General features: G+C 41.7%; 1 protein-coding gene across 3 annotated transcripts in view; it reads right to left on the reverse strand.

Annotated features, from left to right (window-relative positions):
- The window catches only part of ADAM12 (ADAM metallopeptidase domain 12), a 237,631-nt gene that overhangs the window by 54,093 nt on the left and 158,177 nt on the right, over window positions 1–25,361 (reverse strand). For all 3 annotated transcript variants that reach the window (XM_068140201.1, XM_068140203.1, XM_068140202.1), the window contains exons 7-11: window positions 25,207–25,272; window positions 24,281–24,352; window positions 21,750–21,919; window positions 20,486–20,570; window positions 12,324–12,472 (exon numbers count right to left, since the gene is read on the reverse strand). In XM_068140201.1, coding sequence (XP_067996302.1) covers window positions 12,324–12,472; window positions 20,486–20,570; window positions 21,750–21,919; window positions 24,281–24,352; window positions 25,207–25,272 — 542 coding nt within the window. The remainder of the gene's footprint in view (window positions 1–12,323; window positions 12,473–20,485; window positions 20,571–21,749; window positions 21,920–24,280; window positions 24,353–25,206; window positions 25,273–25,361) is intronic.

The raw sequence follows: 25,361 nt of genomic DNA on the forward strand, positions 1-25,361 counted from the left end.
GTTCATAAAATCCTAAAGTCACAAAATGCATCGGGCTGGAAGAGACCCTCAAAGGTCATCTTGTCCAAGCCCCTGCAGTCAGCAGAAACAAATTTAACTAGATTAGGCTGCCCAGGGGCCCATCAGGTTTGACTTTGAATGTCTCCAGGCATGGAGACTCCACTACATGTCTATGATGAACAGAGAAACACTGTTCCAGTGTTTATTGAGAACCTGTTTCAGTGCTTTGTTGAGAACAACTTCCTCCTAACATCCAACCTAAATCCACCCCACTCTAGATAAAAAAGCAGATTCGAAAGGCAGATTTATAATTCCGGATGTTGGACTTGAGGGCAGAAAGCGAGGATGAAACCACCATCTGGATGGGTCAGGAAAGTGCTTTCTACAAAGGGACAACACTTAATGGCTTTGTGCAGTATACACTGCCATGACTTGATATTTCTGTAGTCACCAAACTGCCAAATAAAGCATCATTAGCAATTACTTTGACAAATGTACAGTCAGAGAAGTTTTTTCTTGTTGAGAGGCTGATTGTGACTTCCATCCCTGTGTTCTGGGGGTGAAGCAACACCAACCCAATTTATCAACCCTGACAGTATTCTGACTACATGCCGGAGTCATCTACATTGCAAAAGCTCCATGGGAATTGAACTCAGACAACTGCTCTTCCTGCTGGCAAACAGACAGCCAAGGAAAGGAGTTATAATCAGTTTGAATTTGCCTCTGGCTCATCTTTTGCTTTGTTTCCTTTTTGACCACTACCTCATTAATAAAAATTTGCTGGATTGCTGAGAGTTCTGGTTTCACAATCTACTACTTAGAATTAGAGGTTAATACAATGCTGACTACAGTAAAAGTGAAAAAGCAACATAAAGCAGAGAGAGAAGGATGAAAAGGTCAGGTCAGGTCTGGTCCCAGGCTAACAAAAAGCAGGGCAGCAGAAATAAGGTGCCTGCCAACAGCTGCCGGCCCTAAAGGAAACACTAGATAAGAAGCCCGACCAGAATGCCTTGTGTTTAAATTTGTCACACAAAACACAACATCCTCAGCACATGACAAGCAAATAAAGACATGCACTCCATCTTGTTGCTCAAAATACCTTGCTGAAGACTGGCTTCCTACTGATTTCTGGCTAGATAAAAGGCAGTGTTTGACTTGACTTGAAATGCTGGGGCAGTGCTGCATCATGATGACACTTCATTTAGTCCCCAACATTATTTCATACTTATTTTTTGGTTTAGGCAGTTATTTAGGCAGGTTTAGGAAGAGAAAATTCTGATTTTTTTTCCTTTTCAGTTGAAAAACCCTGAATTGTTTTTTAAATAATTCATGAGTAGATTGGGAGAATAAAACCCATAAATCTGACTTTGGGAACTTGCTTTTGAGAGGATCACTTGATAGAGAGCATGTTTGGGTGAGGGAGAAGAACAAAATCATTTTTCAAAAACTAAGTGGAAGGGAACAGCAAATCCAGACTGTAATAGGGAAAAATCAATCCATGGTATTTATTTATGGATATTTTCCCCTCTCACCAGCACAAGCTTCTGTCCTGCCCTGTGTGTATCCTCAATACTAAGCCATGATGTACTGCACCTTAAAGAACTGAAGAAGCATATGTGGTTCCTCTCCCAGCCAACATTATCAATGTGACCAGCCTGATTTAAAGACCTGCCATACCACAAGTACATGGAATCGGCAAGTGCGTGAGGATGAACCTGTACATCAGGTGAACAGAGCAAATGACAGCAGTTTAAGGGAAGAGGGATCTGAGAAGGGCTAAACCTTACAAGGAGGAAATCAGGAAAGGGAGAGAAGATATGTGATGCAACATTTTGGACAGAGCACATGAAGAAGTTGCCCACTGGGAAGAGTAGCAGCAGAAGTGTTGAGAGGATGGCTGGAGAGCTCCCAAACGGAGAGGGATCTGGAGGTGCTGATCGACAGCTGCCTGAATATGAGCCAGCAGTGTGCCCAGGTGGCCAAGAGGGCAAATGGCATCCTGGCCTGCATTAGGAATAGTGTGGCCAGCAGGAGCAGGGAAGTCATTGTGCCCCTGTACTCTGCATTGGTTAGGCCACACCTTGAGTACTGCGTCCAGTTCTGGGCCCCTCAGTTTAAGAAGGACATCGAAACACTTGAACATGTCCAGATAAGGGCAACAAAGCTGGGGAGAGGCCTTGAACACAAGCCCTATGAGGAGAGGCTGAGGGAGCTGGGATTGTTTAGCCTGGAGAAGAGAAGGCTCAGGGGTGACCTCATTGCCCTCTACAACTACCTGAAAGGTGGTTGTAGCCGGAAGGGGGTTGGTCTCTTCTCCCAGGCAACCAGCACCAGAACAAGGGGACACAGTCTCAAGCTGCGCCAGGGGAGGTTTAGACTCGAAGTGAGGAGGAAGTTCTTCACTGAGTGAGTCATTCGTCATTGGAACGGGTTGCCCAGGGAGGTGGTGGAGTCACCATCCCTGGAGGCATTCAAGAGGAGATTGGACGTGACACTTGGTGCCATGGTCTAGTCATGGGGTCTGTGTTTATAGGTTGGACTCGATGATCCTCGAGATCTCTTCCAACCTTACTTATACTGTGATACTGTGATAAGGCTTGTGAAAATGCTGGTTGTGGGTACTAGAGAAAAACTACTGAGTCCTGCAAAAAGCTGAAAAGAAATTGTACCTGAAGGACAGGCTCCTATTGATTTCACTTAACATCTGCACTACCTGGTCTCTTAATAAATCAGGACTTCAAGACAGGGGTATCTGACTTCCAAGTAGCATGGCTCATTGTTTTTTGCCTTTTAGAAGACCCAATGAAAAGATAAGTGAGGCATAACAGTGCCAGAAATCAGACTACATTCCCCCAGCATTTTCACCTTCCCTTCTTCTGCTACAAGACAAGCGCTGAACAAAGAGAATTTTGTCCCATTCTGCCCAAATCATCTCACACAAATGGAAGGGGAATTCTTAACAAACAAAACAAAACAATTAAAAAAAAAAATCATGGATATATAATACCAAGGAATTACTTTTCCTCGTTTCCTTCATTAATAATGAAGACGAACGCAATTTCCATGCTGTTTTAGCAGCAGCCATAAAGGCTCCCTAGGACACCAAAGTTATTTCATCTTTATTTTCAGTGACTGTATACTAAAATGGGTGGGTGCTCACCTTCATCTCACCACTGGGGCTGCGTCATTCAGTTTTAAAAGGCTGAAATTGAGCCTACCTGCTTTTCTGAAATGAGAACCCCACAGTAAATGCCGCCAGGACTTTGTAATAGGTTTTGATGTTAGATAAGAAAAAGAATGACTTTACAGGAAGCATTTGGTGGAGTAAAATGGATATCTTTCTTCCCTCTTTGAGTTTTAAACATTTTGCACATCCATTCCAGGCACAAAAGACTCTGTGATTCCCATGACAACTGTGGCAAACGCAGCTGTAGGCAGCACTTAATTACAGTGATTCAGCCTTCCAAGTCAACAGCAATTCCTTAAAGTGTTTCAGGGCATACAACACATGCTCAAAAAAAGGAGTATTCATGTGACCTTAGGAATATGCCCTTTAAGGTATATTCTTGTTTATACTCTGGGAATGTGGAATTCATTAACACCAATTAAAACTGGACACCGTGAGCTTAATTCTCTGTGCATCACACTGCAGATTCATCCCTGCAGGTTACAAAGTTTGTGTTGATAGAACAGAAAGCTAAGATAAAGGGAAATGTCCTTATGTGATTTGTTCTCATGGGTCATGGCAACAGCAGCACTGCAGGAGAAAAATGTCCTTTACAGAGATATATTTTCTATGGATATTACACTGACAAGACAAAACACAGCTGAGATCTCCCGTACCAGCATGCCAGCCAGAAAAACTGTACCCATCCTGGATACATCACATAGTAAAAACCACAACTTGTCCTTAAGTATCTACTATAAATAATCACACCAGGAGTAAAATGTGTTTTCATTTCAGAAGGAACCTCTCTCCTCGCCACCCTCACTTACAGAAAATACATACTGTAAATCCGTGTGAGTTCTCCTCTGGAATACAGCAGAAAAGCTAAGTATTTTCAGTTCTAACAGCCTGTCTGCTAAAGTGGGAAGGAATGCAGTAGACTAAAAAGCAGTACCTGGTGTGGTTTGGGGTTTTTTTTAAAGACTTGCCCTGTAGTTCTGTGTGCTAATTATTAACAGTGACCCACTCCTGTAACAGACTGGGAAACGTGCAGCGTATGCCAACCAGCCCTTGTAATTCTTCCACACAGATCTTATTTACCACAACAGTTAGAGATATCTGTAATGTATGGAAATTATTAACAAAAAAGGAACACCAAATGCACTGCAGACATTGGAGTGAAGAAAAAGACTGACATAAATCTATTCTGTAATCCTGTGGCTGTTTCCTACTAAAGGAAGGAACAGAATGCAACATGCTAAATTACTGGGATATGGGGATGTGTTGCTTAAGGTATTTTTTTTAAAGCAGCAGTTGCACTGCTGGCACAAGAGACCCAGCTCTGTCACAAGCAATTTATTACATCAGTATATCAGCTTTATTTATATATATATATAAAAAGGAAAAAGAAGACAAAGAAACCTTAGTGCAAAAGTCTGTCTTGGTGCAGAGCTCATCTCAGCCTGCTTTGGAAACATAAACAGCTTCAGAGCTTAATTAGAAACTGTTTACATCTTAAAGATAATTTCATTTTCTTCAAATGGTAACAGAGGTAATTCCAGATAGTTATGCTGACTCCACAGTTTAATAGGTCTAAGCTGCCAGACTGAGAAATGCAAAGAGAGGTATGCATGGCCCAAGCCAGAGAGGGGTCAGGAAATACTCTACTAACTAATAATGGTTTGATTATCTAAATTTCAGTGGCTCTGCAGCTATGAGATGCTGTGACACATCTAGAAAGAGGAAAACAGAATCAGGAAGTAAATTAAAGTGTTCTTTCCCACGCTGTATTGCCAATTTGTGTCCCCTTTCTAGCATGATCTTTTTCCCTGCCCTTTTTTTGTTGTTGTTGTTGTTTTGTTCTAAGCTTTTAAACATATGTATTTTTTTTACCTTGGGAAGTGTTGGAATAAGTGATTTTCACTTCACATTGATTCGATACCAAAGCAAAGATGCTGTTTTCATGGCATACTTGGCTGTTTCCCAAAGCCAGAATGCTGGAAGTCTCTGGCAGGCAGATATTTTCATTTCAGTAGACTCCAGTCTGAATAACCAAAATCAAGGTGACCCTTATATCCTGTTTCCTTGATATCATTTTTCAAAAAGATGAAATGTGATTGAAACTAATCCTCAATACAGCAAAGTAACAAAGTAACTTCCTAGGAGCAAGTGATAGGATGAGAGGAAATGGCCTTAAGTTGAACCAGGAGAGGTTTAGATTGGACATCAAAAGAAACTCCTTCACTGAAATGGTTCTCAAACACTTAAACAGGGTCCCCAGGGAGGTGGGTTGAATCCCCATTCCTGAGGGTGCCTAAAAGATGCAGAGATGTGGTGTTGAAGGACATGGTTTAGCACCAGCCTTGGTAGAGATAGGGAATGGTTGGACTGGATGAACTTAAAGGTCTTTTCCAACCAATACAATTCAACGATTCTAAGTGCCACATATGACTACTACTTCCTTAACTTCTCTTTAATAAATGCTAAGTCTCTTTTATTTGACTACATTTTTATAATGTAGTCAAATACATATTTGTTTTTGTATAGCAGCTTGAAAACAAAAATCAGACAAAATAACAAGGCTCCCCACGAAAGCCTTTGAGAGCCATCCCTACTGAGCAAAACTGGTTTTGAGGAGACACCAGTCACCCATTTATCATGCAAATATGTATTTAAGCATTACAAAATCAGCATTACTGTTCCTAGCCTCCTTTTGATATGCAGTCCTAAATCTCATTAATGCTAATGGCTGATCCATGAGGGAAGAAGAGACCTTCAACACCATCAAAGGACATCAGTTGTGTAACGCACTTTAATGATAGGGACATTCCCCAGATGATGCTCATGATGTTGAAGGTAAATGAAGAAGCTGCTGAGCATCTCCTCACCCTGACCTGGTCCTGCTGTTCTCAGTTACCCCAATTACATCTGGATAACTGTGTGCCTGAAGTGCCAAAGAGATCACTGAACAACCTTCAGTCCCACAAGACTTGTTTTTAACTTGGATGCTTTCCATCATCTAGATTATCACATAGCCCCCAAAAAACCCTGTTCCAGTTCACCAGAGATGAAAGTTCACTGCAGCACAGGAGCAAATCAGGTTGAGGGTCAGATCCACCAGCAGATTTTTCTGCCCCAATCCATATGTCATTGTGTTTGCTGTGGGTGCAATATTCTATAACTCACATGCCAATGACCTGCACCACAATTTTAATTTAATAGAGAGAAAAATACTTTAAGCAAGTTATGACACTTCAGTGGCTGGGCTCTGTGTGTGTATTTCCAGAAGCACCTTTTGACTCCAGCAATTTGAGGAAGATGGACCATACTAATTACTGGACTTCTGAAAAGCTAAAACCTCTAGTAGCCTTACCCTTGTACTGAATGTGAATGCTGGAGGTATTTTAGAAGTCTGAGTGCTGCGCTGGAAAGTCAGGAAACAAACCACAATAAGACCTTCAGCAATGTGAAAGTAGCATGAACTGGGGATGGGGAGAAGAGGAGAAAGTAAAGAAACAGCTAATTTAGATGTCTCTGATAATACACTTGCTACTACAGAGTGCTGTCAATAGAGGGTAGACAATAAAACCTATTTTCTTTGCCAGCAGAAATGGACGCTTTAAATGACAGGAGCTAAAGTGTAATATGCCTCCCCTTGGCCACTGAACTTAACACATAAATGGGAAGAGTCAAATCTAACTGTTTCTCACTTGCAGGAAACCTGCCTTTTAAGCAGAACTTCTCTCAGATCACACAGAACTACAGTTTCAAAACAGTTGGGAATTGGCCTGCAACATGCAACAAATAACAAATGTTTCCTTACATACTCCTGGGATGCCTGGGCCACTCAGACAGTAAACTTATAGACCAGATTGTCACCAGTGTGGTCAGTTATCAGCAGTGTGACCTATTTATGATATCTTCTGTGCAACTCATGGTCTTGCTTGGTGTCACTTTTTAGCTACTTATAGACATCTGGTACTATGACTTGGGAAAAAGTGCTGCGTTTCCACTTAAATATTTCATTTAGCCTTAATTGTAACTAACATACTCAGTGTTCAGAGCAGGATACCTAATTGTTTCTAGAGGGAATGTAAATAGAACATGTACCAATGCTCAGTGGTATCTGGAAGAAGCCCACCTGATGGTCCTTCCCATCTTTAATTTTTCCCCCATTCCTCCTCATCAGTATTTAGATCAAGCCAATTAGCTTAATTTGGGACTGTCACACAGCTGCTTCTTAATGGCTCATATTTTGCTCTCACTTTAGCTCACAAATACTCAGCTTCCATTGGTATCTGTTTTAATTCTAACATAAAGGCTGCAATTTTACTTAAAAACATACTGAGAACAGTGGGTGCTTTATAGGTTGGTTAAAAGGAAATGTCTTCTCCAAGTATTTTTCTACATGCTCTGTACAATTTCTACCATGTGCCCTTTCTGTGTTCCTAATTGTTCTCCTCCTACAAACCCTGCCTCCACACCCCTCATAATTAAAGTGAAATTGTGTACTGAAAGGCAATTACTCAAAATTAGTTTGTTATTTTCTGCCAAGAGGCACAGTTCCATTAAAATACTCTAAAACAATGATCAATAGCTGAGAGTTTAAATAATTGATTTCAGCTCCATTTCTCTTTCACTTATGACCACCACACAACCCCCTTGCTCCTGGCTGGAGAAAAGCACCAAACTATCCTGTAATGTAACCAAAACACAAACATTCCCACCAGTATGAAGTCACAGTCTCACAGCCCAAGTTCCACTTCCCTGCAACAAGTGCAGCCCTATCTATTTGACTAAATTGAATTTCAAACCTGACCAAACGAGAAAGATAGACTGACTTCAAATTCTAGCTGTGAAAATGGAAATGGCAACACAAGATCTAAGATAAGAACAGGGTAGGGGGGAACAGCATAGAGGCATTCAATTCATTCTTTGACTTTTCAAAAAGGAACATCACTCTAAAAGGCACATGCGAAAGAGGAACTCCTCTGTGGAGAAACTGTCATGGGGAAGCTGCTTCCTTTTTTGTATGACTAGTCCACACCTTCCTTGGACAATAAAGCTGGTGAAGGATCTGGAGCACAGGACTTGTGTGGAGTGGCTGACAGAAGTAGGGTTGTGTAGCCTAGAGATAAGGAGGTTGAGGGGAGACCTTCTTGCTCTCTACAACTCCCTGAAAGAAAATTGGAATGAGGTGGGAATTGGTCTCTTCTCCCAAGTAGTAAGTGATAGAACAAGCACCAGGCTTGGTAGAGCTAGATAATGATTGGATTTGATGATCTTGAAGGTTTTTTCCCAATCAAAAGGATTGACTGATTGTATTGTACTTGTTTGCAGGGGCAAACTCCCAGCTGGTGTATTTTCCATTTGTGGTTTCAGTGCACTGGCATAAGTGGAAGTCTGCTGAATGAGTACGTAAAAGACCTCCCTGATTTTTAGCTGTTGAGACAGCTTTCAGCATATGGTTAAAGCATGCACCCTTCCAGGTCAATAGAATCTTGGAATTGTAGAATACCATGTTGGAAGACACCTCGAGGATCAATATGAGCTATTTCATCTCGCAACATAGGGAGAGTGGAAGAAATGGGGTGCGGGCAGTAGGACAGTCCTGGAGCAAAATCTTTATCATTCCCAGATCTAGGTGCAGAGGAGGAGAGACTACAAAGTAGCCCTCTTCCCCTCATCCTCTTTTCTATCAGCATGGTGAAAACATGCTTCTGTCTAGGGAAGTGTGAAGAGAGCTGAAACAAGCAGCTTTATCCTAGGATCCTGCCTGGCATTTCAATTAGCCATGGCTAGGATGATTCAGCAACAAGAAATGATCCTGGTAAGAGCAACATGCTTCTGCAAGAGGACAAGGAAAGAAGCTTTTATTACATCAAGTCATGGAGCTCAGCAAAGGAATGGGGACTACAGCAGGATCAGCATCTGAATGAGCTTGGTACAACTAGTTGTGCTTAGTGGATTCCTGGTCTAAACCCTTGTTAGGGGCGAGGGGGAGGGGAAGGGAGGAGGGAGTTGGGTGGCAGGAAATGGAAAGACATCAAAGACTACTCTCTGCTACAGGGAAGGAAGAACATGTTTACAGTACTTCAATTTCCCTGATGACAAGCTATTTGTGGAAGGCACCTATGTAAACTACAATCACAGAATCTTTTGGATTGAAAAGATCTTTAAGATCATTGAGTCTAACCAATCTTTCAGTGAAGAAATTTCTCCTAATGTGCAACTTAAGCTTTCCCTGGTACAACTTGAAGGCATTTCCTCTTGTCCTGTTTCTTCTTACTAAGGAGAAGAGACCAACCTACACATTGCTACAACTTCCTTTCAGGTAGCTGCAGAGAGCAAGAAGGTCTAAACCCCAGAACAGGGTATGGAGGAAACTGGTTAAATCATCACCCCTGGAGGTATTTAAGAGACAGGTAGATGTGGTGTTGAGGGCTTTAGTGGTGACTTGGCAGTGTCAGGTTAATGGTTGGATTCAAAGGACTTTTCCAACCAACAGAATCTATGGTTGTAGTTTATATATAGAAGACTTTAACAACTAACTTCAGGCCAAAGATTATTTTTTTTCCTTGCACTTTTTAAATCTACCTTATGTGGCCTCCCTGCTCTTTATTTCCATGGTTTTGCTATTCTATGACTGTATTTCAGGTAGGGAATATTCATTTAGCCTTCCCTTAACAGACACATACTTTCAAACTCTTCTGTGTTCCTTGAATAAGGGTGCTCAGAGGAGTACTACTGTTGGTCAGATGTTGGGTAAATATTCAAAGTGTTAATTTTAAGTTGGTAAAATGCAGTTTGGCTTAAGGCATAAAATATTCTTCCAGAATACTTATTACAGATCAACAGCACAGTATGAAGGTAAAGCCCAAGGCTAGAAACCTGATGTTCAAATTTCCATTTATAAATCAATAATCACTGCAAACAAACCAGCCTACTCACTTCTGTGAATGCCACAACTCTTCCTCAGGCACAGCTTGGATATAAAGGCTGGTATAAACCTAAAGAGGGGGATGCTGGCGTGGCTGAAATGTTGCACTGGCTTTAACCTGTAAGCTGCTACAGAAACTCAGCATAAAGTGAGCTCAGTTGCATGGACTCATACCTGAGGAGTACTCTGAGTGGATACAACTTTGCTCTGTCCATGCCCTGAGCCAACCCAGAGCCAAGTGTCTGGACTGAAAGAAGAGAGGTTTTGATTATACACAAGGAAGAAATTTTCCCCACGAGGGTGGTGAGGCACTGGTACAGGCTTCCTAGAGAGGCTGCGCATGTTCCCTACCTGAAAATGTACAACGTCAGGCTGAACATGACTCTGAACAACCTGAAGGTCTTCTGGCCCATGGTATGGGGGCTTGGGACTAGATGGCCTTTAAGGTCTGTTTCAACTCAGACCATTCCATGATTCAATGACTGGTATACCCAGCAGGATAACTTCAGATACACCTGAAGGACTCTGGTGTACAAGGCAGAACCAGGAAAGAGCTGTCTAATCTCACATTAGAGACATCTTCACAAGATGAGTTCAGAAACTGAACAGAATTTTCTGTCCTGAGAGCACCTCCTGCATTTATTTCCAGGCATGGAGAAACTAGAAGTCCAGCCAGCAAGTCAGATGAGATGACTAAACCTTGCATGCATCTTTCAAGAGATCAGAGCCCAAACCTGCCTGCCCCCTCCTTACCAGCTATCATATCACCTCATCTCAGAGACCTATTTCCAGTTTCAGGGTTTTTTTTCACAGTGTGTGCACCAGCCCTGATGTGCTCATATGGAATGCAATTCCATAAGGATATTTACTACCTATTGTTTTAGAAGAGGCAAGTTATTTTTCTTTTCTAAACTGTAGAAACCACTTTCCTCCTCCACACACACAACTCTCTTTCGTTTGTCTCTTAACTTGCTGTGCTTGGCCTCTGGCCAGAATCCCTTTTTCTGCCTTGAAGGAGGGTGACAGCTTGCCTTTGAAGTAATGCCAAGGCTGCTGTTAGGCTGACCGGCAGGGAGCAATCCTGCCCAACACTCTCTGGCCTCTCCCAGATTGCTCTCCTCCTTTCCCAGAAACAGTCTCAGACAATGAAGAAGTTGAGTTGATCATGATTCCCAGAAGAAAATTTTAAGCAATAGATGAAGTTTAAGCACACAGAGAGAAAACTGGAGCTGCAAAAGACATCAGAATATCATCTAAACCATCTTCTTTCCCTAAGGCAAATCCAGCTGTACCTACAAGACACTGCTGACAGATAATTGTCTGACTAGTCACAAACAGTCTGGTCCAGCACATCACTTACCATCAGAAAGCTTTGGTATATCTTATTTCAGTTTAATCCTATCAGTTCTTGACTGAATATGGACATGGACAACTCATTCATTATATCATTCAGTTTCTAACAGTACTGTAAAATACAGAGAAACAAGCTGTCACTAGTGACCCTGGTCATGGTGTCTGTACTTTTGGTGCTTACAAGAACACTACTCCACTGGCAAGGTGCCTTTATCATCAGCAGAATAACCACTCAGCACTGACTCAGAGACAGGACCAGGGGTTCACAGACTTTATGTCTTCTATATTTTCTTGGAAGATCTCCCTCATGTCACTGAACAGCCCTAACCCCACTGACCTGACAGATTTAATTTGCTCACAAGCTGAAACTGCTACAGGCTTATAACAAGGAGTGAAATGCAAAAGTTTGTGCGAGACTAAAAACCTCTGCACAAGACAAAGGCTTTATACAAAGAGTCTAAGAATATATTTCCTGTGTTACTTTATTTCCTACACATCCATCATAGTCTTGGCTTTGGGATGCTGCTCATTTCCTATTATGACTGATACTCAGCTGGCAAGATGAAAGAAGGTGAAATTCTGATTCAATACTGGCTTTGGATTTTGGTGGGGTTTTTGCAGTTAACCAGGTGCTTACAGCCCTTTTTGACTCTCACAATGGTAACATGGCAGTACAAAGGTACAACAGTACATGTTGTGCTCTGCTAACAGGTTTAATTGTTTTAGCTAAAGGGGGATAAATGTAAGAAGGTTTGACAGGCATTGAAAAGGTTTCTCTTTATTACCTCTTCAAATGTTCCTGCGACACAAATTGAAACAAATAAATTTCCAGTATAACTTACCAGTGCCTACCCTCACACTTACCCAGTGGAGGGGTTCATGATGCAACCCCCTTTATCAGTGGATGCTTTGCAATTACAGCCCCTCTCCAAGGTGTCATGATTCATTCCAAAATTGTGTCCCAGTTCATGAGCTAGTGTGACCGCTGCACCAAGAGGGTTTTCCGAGTGATCCTTAAAAGAACCAAAGGAACCAGTCAAGTCAACATAGAAAAACAATTCAAAAGACACATTTCCCCTCTAAGGTCCTATTGCCTGTCCTTTGGAATGTTTTATGACCTCAGCAGCTGTAGTTACACTGATGTCATATGGACATAATTTTAAATTCAGGCACATATAGCAAGTGCAGACTGGGAATTTCAGGACAGCCAATATGTCCTGGCCACCCAGTTTCCCCAGAACAAGACACACCCGAGACCACTGGGCAACTTTGAACATCTGAGCCATCTCTTTTTTCAGGGCTCAGAATTCCCTTGCTGAATAAATCCCCCCATAACAGTCACCTAGCTGGGGAATACTGGGAAGAGCAATGATTTTATGGGTGAGGATGAGTGTAATGAGGGAAAGTGAGATGATCCTTCATGTCAGGAGGTAAATGACAAAAGGCACATTGGTCTATTTAACATTCTTCAGACTGTTGCTTTGATAACAGAATGTCTAAGATTTCACAAACCTTGTAACCAAAGGCTCCTTTTTAAAATGAAAGGACAAAGCAAGCAAAAGTCTTCAATAACCTCTTATTAACACCTATGGATATTCTAAATGTTGCATGTGTCAAGCTGAAATATGAAAATTAATCCTTGCTGTAAACCTGATTTTGGGGGGCAGTTATTTCTGAAACATTCACTGCATGGTCTGATTACAGGCTGCTGATCAGACTGATGCTTTGCCTGAGCCACAAATAAGAGACCTTCTGCCTCATTCATTTCCCTTGAGGGGAGAAAAAAAAAAATCCACTGTACTCATATGAAATCTTTCCCTAAATGCATAAATATGTAATATAAATGCATGATCCACTATCTATCAGCCACTAAATGGAATTACTATGTACATCTGCCTGCTCTAAAAAGTATATATGAATATATTCAGTTTAAATAACTCTTTCAGAATCATCTAAGCCAACCTTCAGAGTAAAAAGAAGTGAAAAGTAAAACTGTCCAAAACATTAACTGTATTAACAAAGCCCTTGCTGTATGACTTGGGATACACTTAAGAGTTCCATCTATCTTTGCTAGTGTTTCAGTAAATAATTTTTCAAACAGAAAACAAAATCAGAAAGAGAATATAGTCATTCTGAAAACAGGAAACTAATGCTTTTGCATTTAGAATAAACTTGAGAGAATTTTATCTTTTAACAAAGGTTCTCCCTGAATTTCAAAAATGTGATATAAAAATCTTGTGACTAACATAGCAGGCAGGTTGCGTGCATCTATATTTTAAGATGTTTACTTGCTGAAAGAACCTGTACAACATGTCCTAGTAAAAGAAAACATGGGGTAAACCTCTGCAGCAAAACCATCTGTAATAATCACAGAATCATAGAATCAACAAGGTTGGAAAAGACCTCAAAGATCATCAAATTCAACCTGTCACCCAAGACCTCATGACTACTAGATCATGGCACCAAGTGACACGACCAGTCCCCTCTTGAACACTTCCAGGGACGGTGACTCCACCACCTCCCTGAGCAGCACATTCCATGGTTAAGAACTCTCTCTGTGAAGAACTTTCTCCTCACCTTGAGCCTAAACCTCCCCTGGCACAGCTTGAGGCTGTGTCCTCTTGTTCTGGTGCTGGTTGCCTGGGAGAAGAGACCAACCCCCACCTGGCTACAACCTCCCTTCAGGAAGTTGTAGATGGCAGTCTACAACTGAGCCTCCTCTTTTGCAGGCTAAACAATCCCAGCTCCCTCAGCCTCTCCTCACAGGGCTGTGTGCCAGACCCCTCCCCAGATTTGTTGCCCTTCTCTGGACACCTTCCAGCAACTCAATATCTTTCCTAAACTGAGGGGCCCAGAACTGGACACAGTACTCAAGGTGTGGCCTAACCAGTGCTGAGAGCTGCACAATGCCTATGCATGGAGATGTTTTATCTAGATACTAGTCACATACAGATTGATTTGTCTTTGTGCTCATGGTAATTTAAGAGACACTTAGAAAATTCAATGTAATGGAGGCTGAGGCCATGAAAAGAACACAACCTCTCACTCAACTGGAAAACAATCCAGGACTAAAGATTAAGAAAACAATTAAATAATTCCATATTGTTTACCAGTGACACATGGGACTGATGCCTTGAAATCAGAGCTATTTGTTTAAGACAGAAATTCCTCTAGGCTTTGAGATCCCTAGACACACAACAAAGAGCTCAGGTTTTCTTTTCTTTTGCCAGTATCTCTTGGAATCATAAAATCATTTAGGTGTAAAAGAACTTTCATATCATCAAGTCAAACCATTCTCTAACTCTCCCAAGGCTGGTGCTAAACCATGTCCCTCAGCACAACATCCCTGCCTCTTTTAAGCACCTCCAGGGATGGGATTCCAACCACCTACCTGGGGAGCCTCGTCCAATATTTGAGATCCCTGCTTACTGAATGGGGATTATATGAATCTGAACAACTCTAAAAAATGGCAATTAAGAATAAAAAGAAGAATTCTCACAGTCCATTCCAAAACCAGAGCAATAAATAAACTGAAATGTAATCTGGGTCCATGAATAGGCAAATGATTATTACAGCCCATGCGGTTCTCATTACTTGCTCAGATCCACTTGGAATGCAATTTTATCAGTTTCTAGAGAGGGTTTTTAAAACAAAGAATGTGATGCCTCAGCAAAAGAGGTTATTTGAAGGCAGCATAAATGAAGATCATCAAAACAAACAGTGACATGTCCCATTTGATACTGAAACCATTTGAGTTTCACAAGGACTGAAGAAATGGCTTTGATTCATTCCACCAGGGTCTTTTAAAGTTAACTTGAGCAGTAAAAGTCATTACTAAACAGTTTCACAACCACTGAATAAGCAACCATCTACTGTTAAGAGATTATAAGTTGTTGCACAAAACATTCAGCTGCTTTCAGCTGAACTCTGCTTCATTCCACTGAGATTTAGATTAAATTGTAATAATAAAGTATTGTTACCTACATCCAGAACAGGCAAATGCCTCCATCTTGAGTAGTTTCCATATAGTTTCACTCAGTGAAGGAATAAGTTTCTCAAAACATACTTTTATTTCATTTAAGCAATTCACTGAAAGGTAAGTGCCTCAGTTCTACGCTTGCATTTAGCCTGACTTCCCACTAAAGTCAACAGAAACTTGACATGAGTGACAATACTACATTACACATCAGCAACACAGCAATATGCTGCTCTTAAAGTCATTAACTTAGTGGGCAGTCTTCTGAAACAGAATGAAAACTGAATCACGTGTCAAAGACTTGCATTAATGTCAATATTTGCTTGGTCTTTCTACAACAAGCAAGACCTACTGTGGTGAAATACAATTGTGATGTTTTTCACACACCAAAAGCTTCTCATGCTCAGATGCCTGCTCTCCCTACTTAGAGTTTCTATTAAAATGAGTGGAAGACAGATTGTCACCTGCTATGCCAAGATTTCAACCCTATGGAAAAGCAGAGAGGGGCAGGCTCTGAGGGAGGCATGGCAGAGGAATTTAGATCATATATAATCAAATATTTATCATGGAATTGAGAGCAGTCCTGCTGAGAAGGACTTCTTGTGCTGGTATGTGAAAAGCTGGACTTTCCCCAGCACCATGTACTCACAGCCCAGAGCCAACTGTGTCCTGAGCTGATCCCCAGCAACGTGGGCAGTGGGTAGACAGAGGGGATTCTGCCGCTCTGCTCTGTTGAGATGACATCTGCAGTGCTGGGGGCAGATGTGGAGTTTAGGAAGGATGTTGACTTGCTGGAACAATTCCAGAGAAGGGCAATGAAGTTGGTAAGGGGTTTGGAACACAAGCCCTATGAGGAGAGACTGAGGGAGCTGGGGTTGCTTAGCCTGGAGAGGAGGAGACTCAGGGGTGACCTTATTGCTCTCTACAACTACCTGAAGGCAGATGTTGGTCTCTTCTCCCAGGCAGCCAGTACCAGAACAAGAGGACACAGTCTCAGGCTGTGCCAGGGGAGGTTTAGGTTGGATGTTAGGAAGAAGTTCTACACAGAGAGAGTGATTGCCCATTGGAATGGGCTGCCCGGGGAGGTGGTGGAGTCACCATCACTGGAGGTGTTCAGGAGGAGACTTGATGGGGTGCTTGGTGCCATGGGTTAGTTGTTTAGGTGGGTTGGATCGGTTGATGGGTTGGACACGATGATCTTGAAGGTCTCTTCCAACCTGGTTGTTGTTGTTGTTGTTATTATTATTATTATTATTATTATTATTATTATTATTATTATTATTATTATTATTATTATTATTATCAGCACAGGAGAGACATGGACCTGATGGAGTGGAGCCAGAGGAGACCACAGCAATGATGAGAGGGCTGGAAGTTGTCTGCAATGAGGCCTGGCTCAGAAAGTTGGGGTTGTTCAGCCTGGAGAAGAGAAGGGTCTGTGGAGACCGTGTTGTGGCCTGTCACTACTTGAAGGGGCTGATAAGAAAGCTGGGGACAGACTTTTTAGCAGGGCCTGTTATGACAGGACAAGGGGTAAGGTTTTTAAACTGAAAGAGGAAGAGTCACACTAAAAGGAAGGAAGAAATGTTTTACACTGAGGGTGGTGAAACACTAGCCTAGGTTGCCCAAGAGGTAGTAGTTGCCTATCCCTGCAACTCTCACAGGTCAGGTTGTTTGGGGCTCGATTCAATGTTTGCTGTTTGAATATGTCCCTGCTGATTGCTGGAATGTTGGTCTAGACAACATTTAAAGCTCCCTTCCAACCCAAACCAAGCTGGGATTCTCTGATTCTGTATGGTGGAGCTAATTCACTGCAAAACGAGTGACAAAAGTCAGATCACAGAAGGATGACTCCAGGCTTTGTATTCAGATGTTCTCTTGCAGTCTCAACGTTGTCTATTGAGAGCGTGGAAATTTTTTTGCACTCTCTCTTTGCGTTGGGATGGATAAGAGGTTGACTGAATTATAAGGGTAGCCAAATGTTCAGGTGCCCAGTGCTGGGACTGTTGAGCACTGTAGCCTCCCAGGCCAACAGTTATTCATTCTTTCTTTTAAAGCTTTCTTCTGTAGGAAATGTTATGATAAAACCCCCTTTTTTGTTGTTGCACACACCTGAATTAGCCCTTGTGAACTGGACTGGGGGCATTTTGTGCAGCTTAGCATTTGTGTTTTGGGCATGAACATTTGCTTGTTTTTTGATATGGCTTCTTTTTGAGGATTTCCTTAAAGAACTGGAAAGTATTTCTGGCTGTGCTGCACAAACCTTGAGCTAATTTGTACCTCAAAATGGTCCATTAGTGGAGGTGGGAGTCTGTGGGAAACACTGTTCTTCCCTGCATGGCTGAAGCTTCATCCTGACCCAGGATTCACACACAGACAGTGGGTTTCTTCTGGCCATATAAATCTGCCTCTGCTGGACAGACAAATCAGTCTCTGCTCTGCCAAAGCCCTGAGAGTGCTTTAAAGAAATAATGCTGATTCGTGTTTTCTTATTACTGGAATGAAATATTTGTTGTTGTTTCTGTTTAAAATGACAGTTTCCAGAGCAGAGAGGTCTGACTTTGCAGTAAAACACACTGCAACATATTTTAAAGCTTTGCTAAAAAAATCAAAAGGACAAAGAAGTTATCACTAAGGGCATCTCTGGCTGCAGATAAAGCCAAAGCAGTGACTGCAGGCCTGGGGGTGAAATGGATACAACTGGGCTGTCTGTCTCACATATGCTTTTGCCAGGATTTGGAGCTGCACTGGGAAACTCCTTCAGCTTTTTCATGCTCTTTTCCTGCTCCTTTTGTACTTACCCTCCAGATACCCATCAAAAAGCTGCAACAAACACCAATTAGAGACTCAGCTTCTAAAACTACCAAAAGACTGTATATTCTGTGTACCAAGTCTCTGTATTGTCTTCAATTTTGACATGACTTTCTCTAAATTATATTAATTAATTGTTCTTTCCCTCTGTTTCCCATACCTTGGCTTCCTCATTTACCTGATAGATCCTACCAGCCTGAATCACCTATACTTTGTTTCCCATGAATACAACATCATCCCAGCTTGGCTTTTTGCCTACTTGCCAAGAGCCCACAAAGGAGCCCATCATGGCAGACCTCCTCAGTTTGCATGCTAGGTAAGAAGGAAGAAAATGCAGGGGTTTCAAGGGCCTCTATCTGTGGGATTATTTTGCTACATGGTTTGTCTTGAAGCAAAAGTTCTAGTGTCCTGGGCTCCAGGTTAGGCTTATGAAGCTTTGAAAAACTGGGAGCTTTGCAAAGTCGCAACATCGTGTGCTTCTTGGCAGTGCTGGGTTAACAGTTGGACTTTAATGTCTCTTCCAACCCAACCAAAACCATACTATGACTCTGAATTCGTACCTCATTTGTGTAAGGATCTACAGCTAAGTTGTCCAGCAGAGCCGGAGAGAACCATCACGTCACCTAAGGTGCTTGAAGTCTAAGCAAAGCTGGGGGAAGGAGAGGTTTTCAACATATGAAGGCTGAACTCGAAGAATACGTAAGAGGATTTTAGGACTCACTGGCTTTCTGCTCTGGAGTTGAGCTCACCAGCTGGGCTGGCTAGTGACCTTTTGGCTCTGGGAGCCTAAATGTGATTAGATTTAAAGGACTTCTATTGCAAAGTTTGGTTAATGGAAAACTTCTTTCCCTCATTTTGGCACAAAACAGTTAAAACTTGTTTAAAAAAATAAAAGGCAAAACCAAAACCAACCAAGCAAACTAAACTATCCAACCAACCAAACAGGAAAAATACCCAAACAAAACCAAGTCCCCCCCAAAAAACAACTGAAAGAAGGTACTACAACACTGCTTTCAGAAACTGGTTAAAATGTTTGCTTGTGTGTCCACCATGCCTAGCATCTAACAACAGCATTACCAGTAGTATATTTTTGAGAGAGGCTCGGGTAGAATAAATGCTGCCATTGTTTGTTCTTGTTGTCTGGCAATGCAATAAAACCACTGTGCTGCAAAGTTGGAAAAAAGGCTTTACACAGGAAACTCTGTAAATACATAATAAAATCAATATAATAAAGGACTCAGGACAGAGTGTAGTTGCCTGTAACACCAGTATACCCAAGTGCATAACAAACACACCTTCTGGTTCTCATCCTTTGCAGCACCTCAGTACCTGATATAATGAAACCTGGGAGCACATTACTCTTGCAAAGAAGTATTGCTCTATTTTAGTGTAATATTTGGTTTTATTTTTTTTTCACTATAGAAAGTATCACAGCATTGGCTGCCCAGGAAGGTGGTAGGGTCACGGTTCCTGGAGCTGTTCAAAAAAAGCATAGACGTGGTACTTCTGCACATGTTTCTGGTGGCCCTAACACAAGGACATCAGACTGCTGGAGAGGGTCCAGAGGAGGGCCGTGAAGATGATCAGAGGACTGGAGCACCTCCCCTATGGGGACAGGCTGAGAGAGTTGGGGCTGTTCAGCCCGGAGAAGTGAAATCTCCTGAAAGACCTTATAGTGGCTTTCCAGTATGTGAAGGGGGTGTGCAGGAAAGCTGGGGAGGGACTTTTTACAATGGCTTGTAGTGATAGGATGAGAGGCAGTGGATTTGAGCTGGAAGAGGGGAAACTTAGACTGGAGAGTAAGAAGAAATTCTTTACAGTGAGGATGGTAAGACACTGGAACAGGTTGCCCAGGGGGACTGTGGTTGCCTCCTCCCTGGAGGTATACAAGGCCAGGTTGGATGGGGCCTAGAGCAACCCGAGCTAGGGGAAGGTGTCCCTGCCCATGGTAGGGGAGTTTGAACTAGAAGATCTTTGAGTTCCCTTCCAACCCAAACCATTCTATGATTCTACAGTGACATTAAGCTGACAGTTGGACTCGATTTGCAAAGTCTTTCCCCACCAAAATGATTCTATGATTCCATGATTTACAAACAAAGTGCATGTAGACATAGATGATATGGAGACAGAGAATGGGACTAATGGGGCCGATGTTCTGGTACAGAACAGAGTACTTCTGTGTTTGAGATTGTGTCACAAAGGTTGGGCCAGTCTCAAGTGCTGTGCTTTTACCACTTACCATGACAACCCCTCCAGACTGCTCTGCAGTACACATGCTCATTATGGGTGCCATGCCAATGGTGGTCCCTTGGAAGTACACCCCGCTGCAGGAGGGAGAAGAAGAATCACAGGATCACCTCTCAGTGCCAAGATATCACCCTATTCTTTTCAGTCCTGTATTTCTGCCAATTTCCAACAAAGGTCCCATTTCAAATGTGTCAGCTCCAGACATTTGCAAGTTTAACAGTGAAAAGCATAGATTAGTCATGCCAACTTGCTGAACTGGCAATGGCAGCATCCTTGTTATGAGAACGATCCATTTGATCCTCATCAGTGGGGTTTATGGCTGTAACAGGACTCTGCTTGCCTTTTTTTTCTTTCCCCCCCCCCCCCTCTCCTGACTAAGGTTGGGAATAGAAATACAAACATAAAAGTAATATATCAAGAAGGGTTATTTTAATGCAGTGGAAAGTGTATATGCTAATTGCTATTACACAGCCTAGAATGTAATCCTTACCAACAAAGCATTATTATGCATAGAGAGTAATCAAATATCTCATGAGGGGACAGAGCTCACTCTATATAGATAATGTAAGGAAACCTATATAATTAGTAAAGACCTCCTTTTAATTACTAAGGCATCAAGAATATTTAACTGTGTAAGATGAAGAATAGCTCATTGATCAAAATGATACCTGATTCATGAAAGATGAGCTTCTCTTACATATTTTTTTTCATGAGTCCTTTTCCTTTGAGCATGTTTACTCAATTACTTCAGTCCAGGAAGCAGAACCAGGGTGAGAGATGGGTATGATTTAATTTTTAAGTCACAAATGCAAATGAAATAACTAATTTAGGTACCATTTTAAAGTTCACTGACATCTTTCTACTAGCAAACAGGTTTCTTAGTTTAGGCTTCTTGTTCCCTTGGGATGATAGCAGAATTGTCTTACTCAGTAACAATTTAGACTTGAGACCATCTTAAACCACTTGCAATTTTATACCCTAATTATTTAGCAGCTTGTTGCACATCTACACTTCTGCATGAGCTGTATTCAAAAAAGGTGTACAAGCAACAGGGCTACTGTAGAGCCGTGGAAAAAAAATCATCTGAAGCATCTGCTGAGGGGGCCTGCAAAGGGCTTTGTTGTTTGATGTTTTCAGAGGGGCAAGACAAATCCACAGGAGCACAGATGTTCCTCCCAACAGCTTAGCAACTGGGGAAGAATTCAGTACAGCTCTCCTCAAATCCCAGCCAATATTTGATACAGTGTTAAGTTTACCTTATCAGCTGTGCATTGTCATGGGGTTTACGAGGTAGTAGTTTTAGCTTTCTCCAGTCCAGGAACTCATGGAGGCTGGTGAAAGGGTCTTGAGAAATAGAGCACTTATCCATGTCATTCCATACTTCCACTCCAACCAGGGCTACTCGAATATTTAGTGACCTATAGAACTAATGAGAGAAGAAAATCTATTTTAGACAACATTGGATTGCAATATTTCAATAGAATCATAATGTGCACATGAACAGGCTTAAATAGTCTCATTTCTAGGGCAAAAATGAGCATCTGACAGGACTGACTCGGACAAAATATTGCTATAACTTACAGAAGATGGTTCTGACCTGACTAAACACCTATGAGGAATTCAAAGAGATCCAGAGATATGTTACTTCTTTGTGTCCCACCCTAGTTTGGTATCCTTCAAGATACTTCATGGTACTGTTCTCAACACAGGAAGAATGTGAACGAATTGGAATGGGTCCAGAAGAGGACACAAAAATTGAGGGCTGGAACCCCACTGCTATGAGACCAGGCTGAGAGCGTTAGGGTTGTTGAGCCTGGAGAAGAGAAGGCTCCAGGGTGTCCTTCTTGTAGCCTTTCAGTACTTAAAAGGGGCTAGAAGGTGAGGACAGACTTTTTAGACAGGACAAGGGGTGATGGCTTTAAAGTAAAAGGGGAAGATTTAGGCTAGAGAGAAGAAATTTTTTTTACACTGAAGTTGATGAAACACTGGCCTAGGTTGCCAGAGAAGTGGTAGATGCCCCATTACAGGTTGGGTTAGATGGGGCTCTGAGCAACCTGCTCTAGCTGCAGATGTCCCTGGTGACTGCAAGTATTTTGGACTAGATGACCTGTAAAGGCCCCTTCCAACCCAAACCATTCTATGATTTATTTAATTCTGAACAAATCTGTTGCTATGGCAGATGACTCTCTTCATGTCAACTCTCTATCTGTAGCACCAATATCATTCAAGAGGTAGAGGTAGCTGTGTTGTAGCAGAGTTTTGATTCAAACTAGTAGATGAAAATTTAGCCAGAGTCATCAAGTCTCACTCACAGCAGATGAAAACATGTGACTTAAATGCTGTGGGCTACATATGCTCTTATCCCACTGGTAAATGCAGTAGCTACATGAGGGTAGCTGGAGCAGCAGCAGCAATGGAGCAGAAATAACAATTCTAATGTGAGACTGATGTGAAGAAGGATTCAAGAATTGATAAGTCCACATTTGGCTGATAGGCTGAAAAAAGTAGATACCAGATCTTTGTCTTGTTTGTATGCATTACAGTGGATAACACTGGCATTTGCTGAGCATAAATTAAGCAGGAAACATAAATATAATATAACATGCAAAATTAATTTTGAGCAGGTAACATATAAACACATGTCCTCAAGTAATAAGTCAGTGAGACAATTATGGTAGAGATGAAGGTGTCTTCAGCAGCTTGGTTTTAATCAAGAATGCTTCTCCTTGAGTTATTGCCCTTGAGGTATCACTTGATTAGTTCTCAGCTAAATTAAACCTCCCTCAATTATAATTTCACTACTAGACTCTTAATTTTTTTTTTTCTGACCATACAGCACAACAAAAATAAAATGTAATTTGTACAAAAGACCCTGTAGAGGACTCTTGGGGATTGTTGTTTATTGTCAAGATATTACTTCAAATACAAAACAATCCAGTGCCTGCCTTTATTGCCCTCACTCAACCACCAACTTCTGCTTACTTAAGCACTGCATTATTTTTAAGTCTAGCCATCTTGACCATATTTTCACAAGCTCTTTATTGTTGGCCTTACAACTGGACCATTCCTTGTTGCTGCAAAAGACTTTGTCCTGCAAATTGCTCTTCAAAATAATCCTTTTCTATGGGCTGTTCCACATGTGATTGTTCCCACCTCTTCACAGGTTAATAAACTCTTAGGGCTGAGTTGTATATCTCCTTAGGAGTAGGGTTTCCACAGATATATGCATCCCATATATATTAGAATTTACAATTTGCTGTGTTAAAGAGCAGATGAAAGGTTTAAGTTTACTTTAAGTTACTTAAAGTAATTGTAGAGAAGCATTGCTCTGTGATATTGGACTATTAAAAAAGCAGGAGAAATGACCCTTTGGAAAGGTGAATGGATAAGGAGATGTGTCAAAGGCTATGAAAGTCTCAGGCTGCACCAGGGGAGGTTTAGGTTGGATGTTAGGAAGACGTTCTATACAGAGAGAGTGATTGCCCATTGGAATGGGCTGCCTGGGGAGGTGGTAGAGTCGCCGTCATTGGAGGTTTTCAGGAGGAGACTTGATGGGGTGCTTGGTGCCATGGGTTAGTTGTTTAGGTAGGTTGGATAGGTTGATGGGTTGGACACGATGATCTTGAAGGTCTCTTCCAACCTGGTTTATTCTATGTAATACTATGTAATTATTCTATGTAATAAAAGCTGCGATCTGAGAATGGTAGAAGAAATACAGATTTCACAGCAACGTCCACCAGAAAGCATAATAGGTTTGAATAAAGTGAAATAATGCTCATGATCTTACCTTGTCAACATAGTTTGCAATTTCTATCAGTCTCTGCTTAATTTTCTCCACATCTTTGCCTTGTCTCTGAAACTTGGAATGTAAAGGATCAATGTATTAAACATAAGAAATATGACTGAGTTCTCCCCAAACAGCCACCTTCCTCTGCCAGCATTGTCAGTGGTGTTTGGGAATTACATGGTCCAGTCAAAAGCTATTGGCAGGCTCCTCTTGGCTTCATGGGCTGCCTCAGAACAAGCAGAAGCTATGGAATAGGATTTTGATTCTCACAAAGATTTAAAAATCTCTAAGTCTTACAGAGGGATCTTTCAGGAACTGATGTCTCTGAGAAAGGAAAAGCTCTTTTAGCTGTTTTGGGTCTTGCATCAGAGTGATGGTGATTTCCTAACCAGCAGTGCTCAAGGAGACCAAAAAAAATGTATAAGTAGCAAAATAATTCAACCCAAAATCTAGATCTGTGGCTCTCCAGAATATTTCTACAACAAATCCTGCAGAAGCTTTGAGGCTCTCTGTGCAAACCATCAGGAAGGTGATTGTGTGCCATGCGATGAGATGGCAAGGTATTGTTTCAAAAGTCAATGGTGATGAAGGCTTAATTAGCTCAAGGAGATCTTTGATTACTGCCAGATATCACAGTTATTTGAGAGTGAAATTCCTTATGAAATATTGCAAGAAATTTTACAATTGACTCTATGTGTGGTCCTGACTTAATAGTGCCTTCCACTACTCAGCCCTAATTAGAGGAGAAGCTTTGGGGATTGGGCTAGATGATCTTTAAAGGTTCCTTCCAACCCAAACCATTCTGGTTCAGTGAAAACCACCATATTACTCTCTGAAACACATTACTTGCAATACCATGGTAGCTGAATTGAGCTACCTATTTCCAGTCCATGCTTCCCATGATTTTTTAAGTTGAAGTTTCTTACCTCACGATTATCTGCCACAATAACAAGCTCCACGTACTTCGTTGTCTTCAGAGTCTCCCTCTTGTGCTGCCAACAACAACAAAAAGATGAAAATAAGATTTTAGGGTTTGTAAGAAGTGACCCTTGGAATCAGCTCTACCTCAGTCCCACAAAAT

Source organism: Melanerpes formicivorus, unplaced genomic scaffold (genome assembly GCF_026170545.1).
Source record: "Melanerpes formicivorus ecotype bairdi unplaced genomic scaffold, bMelFor1.0.p_v2 SCAF_6, whole genome shotgun sequence".
Taxonomy (NCBI): domain Eukaryota; kingdom Metazoa; phylum Chordata; class Aves; order Piciformes; family Picidae; genus Melanerpes; species Melanerpes formicivorus.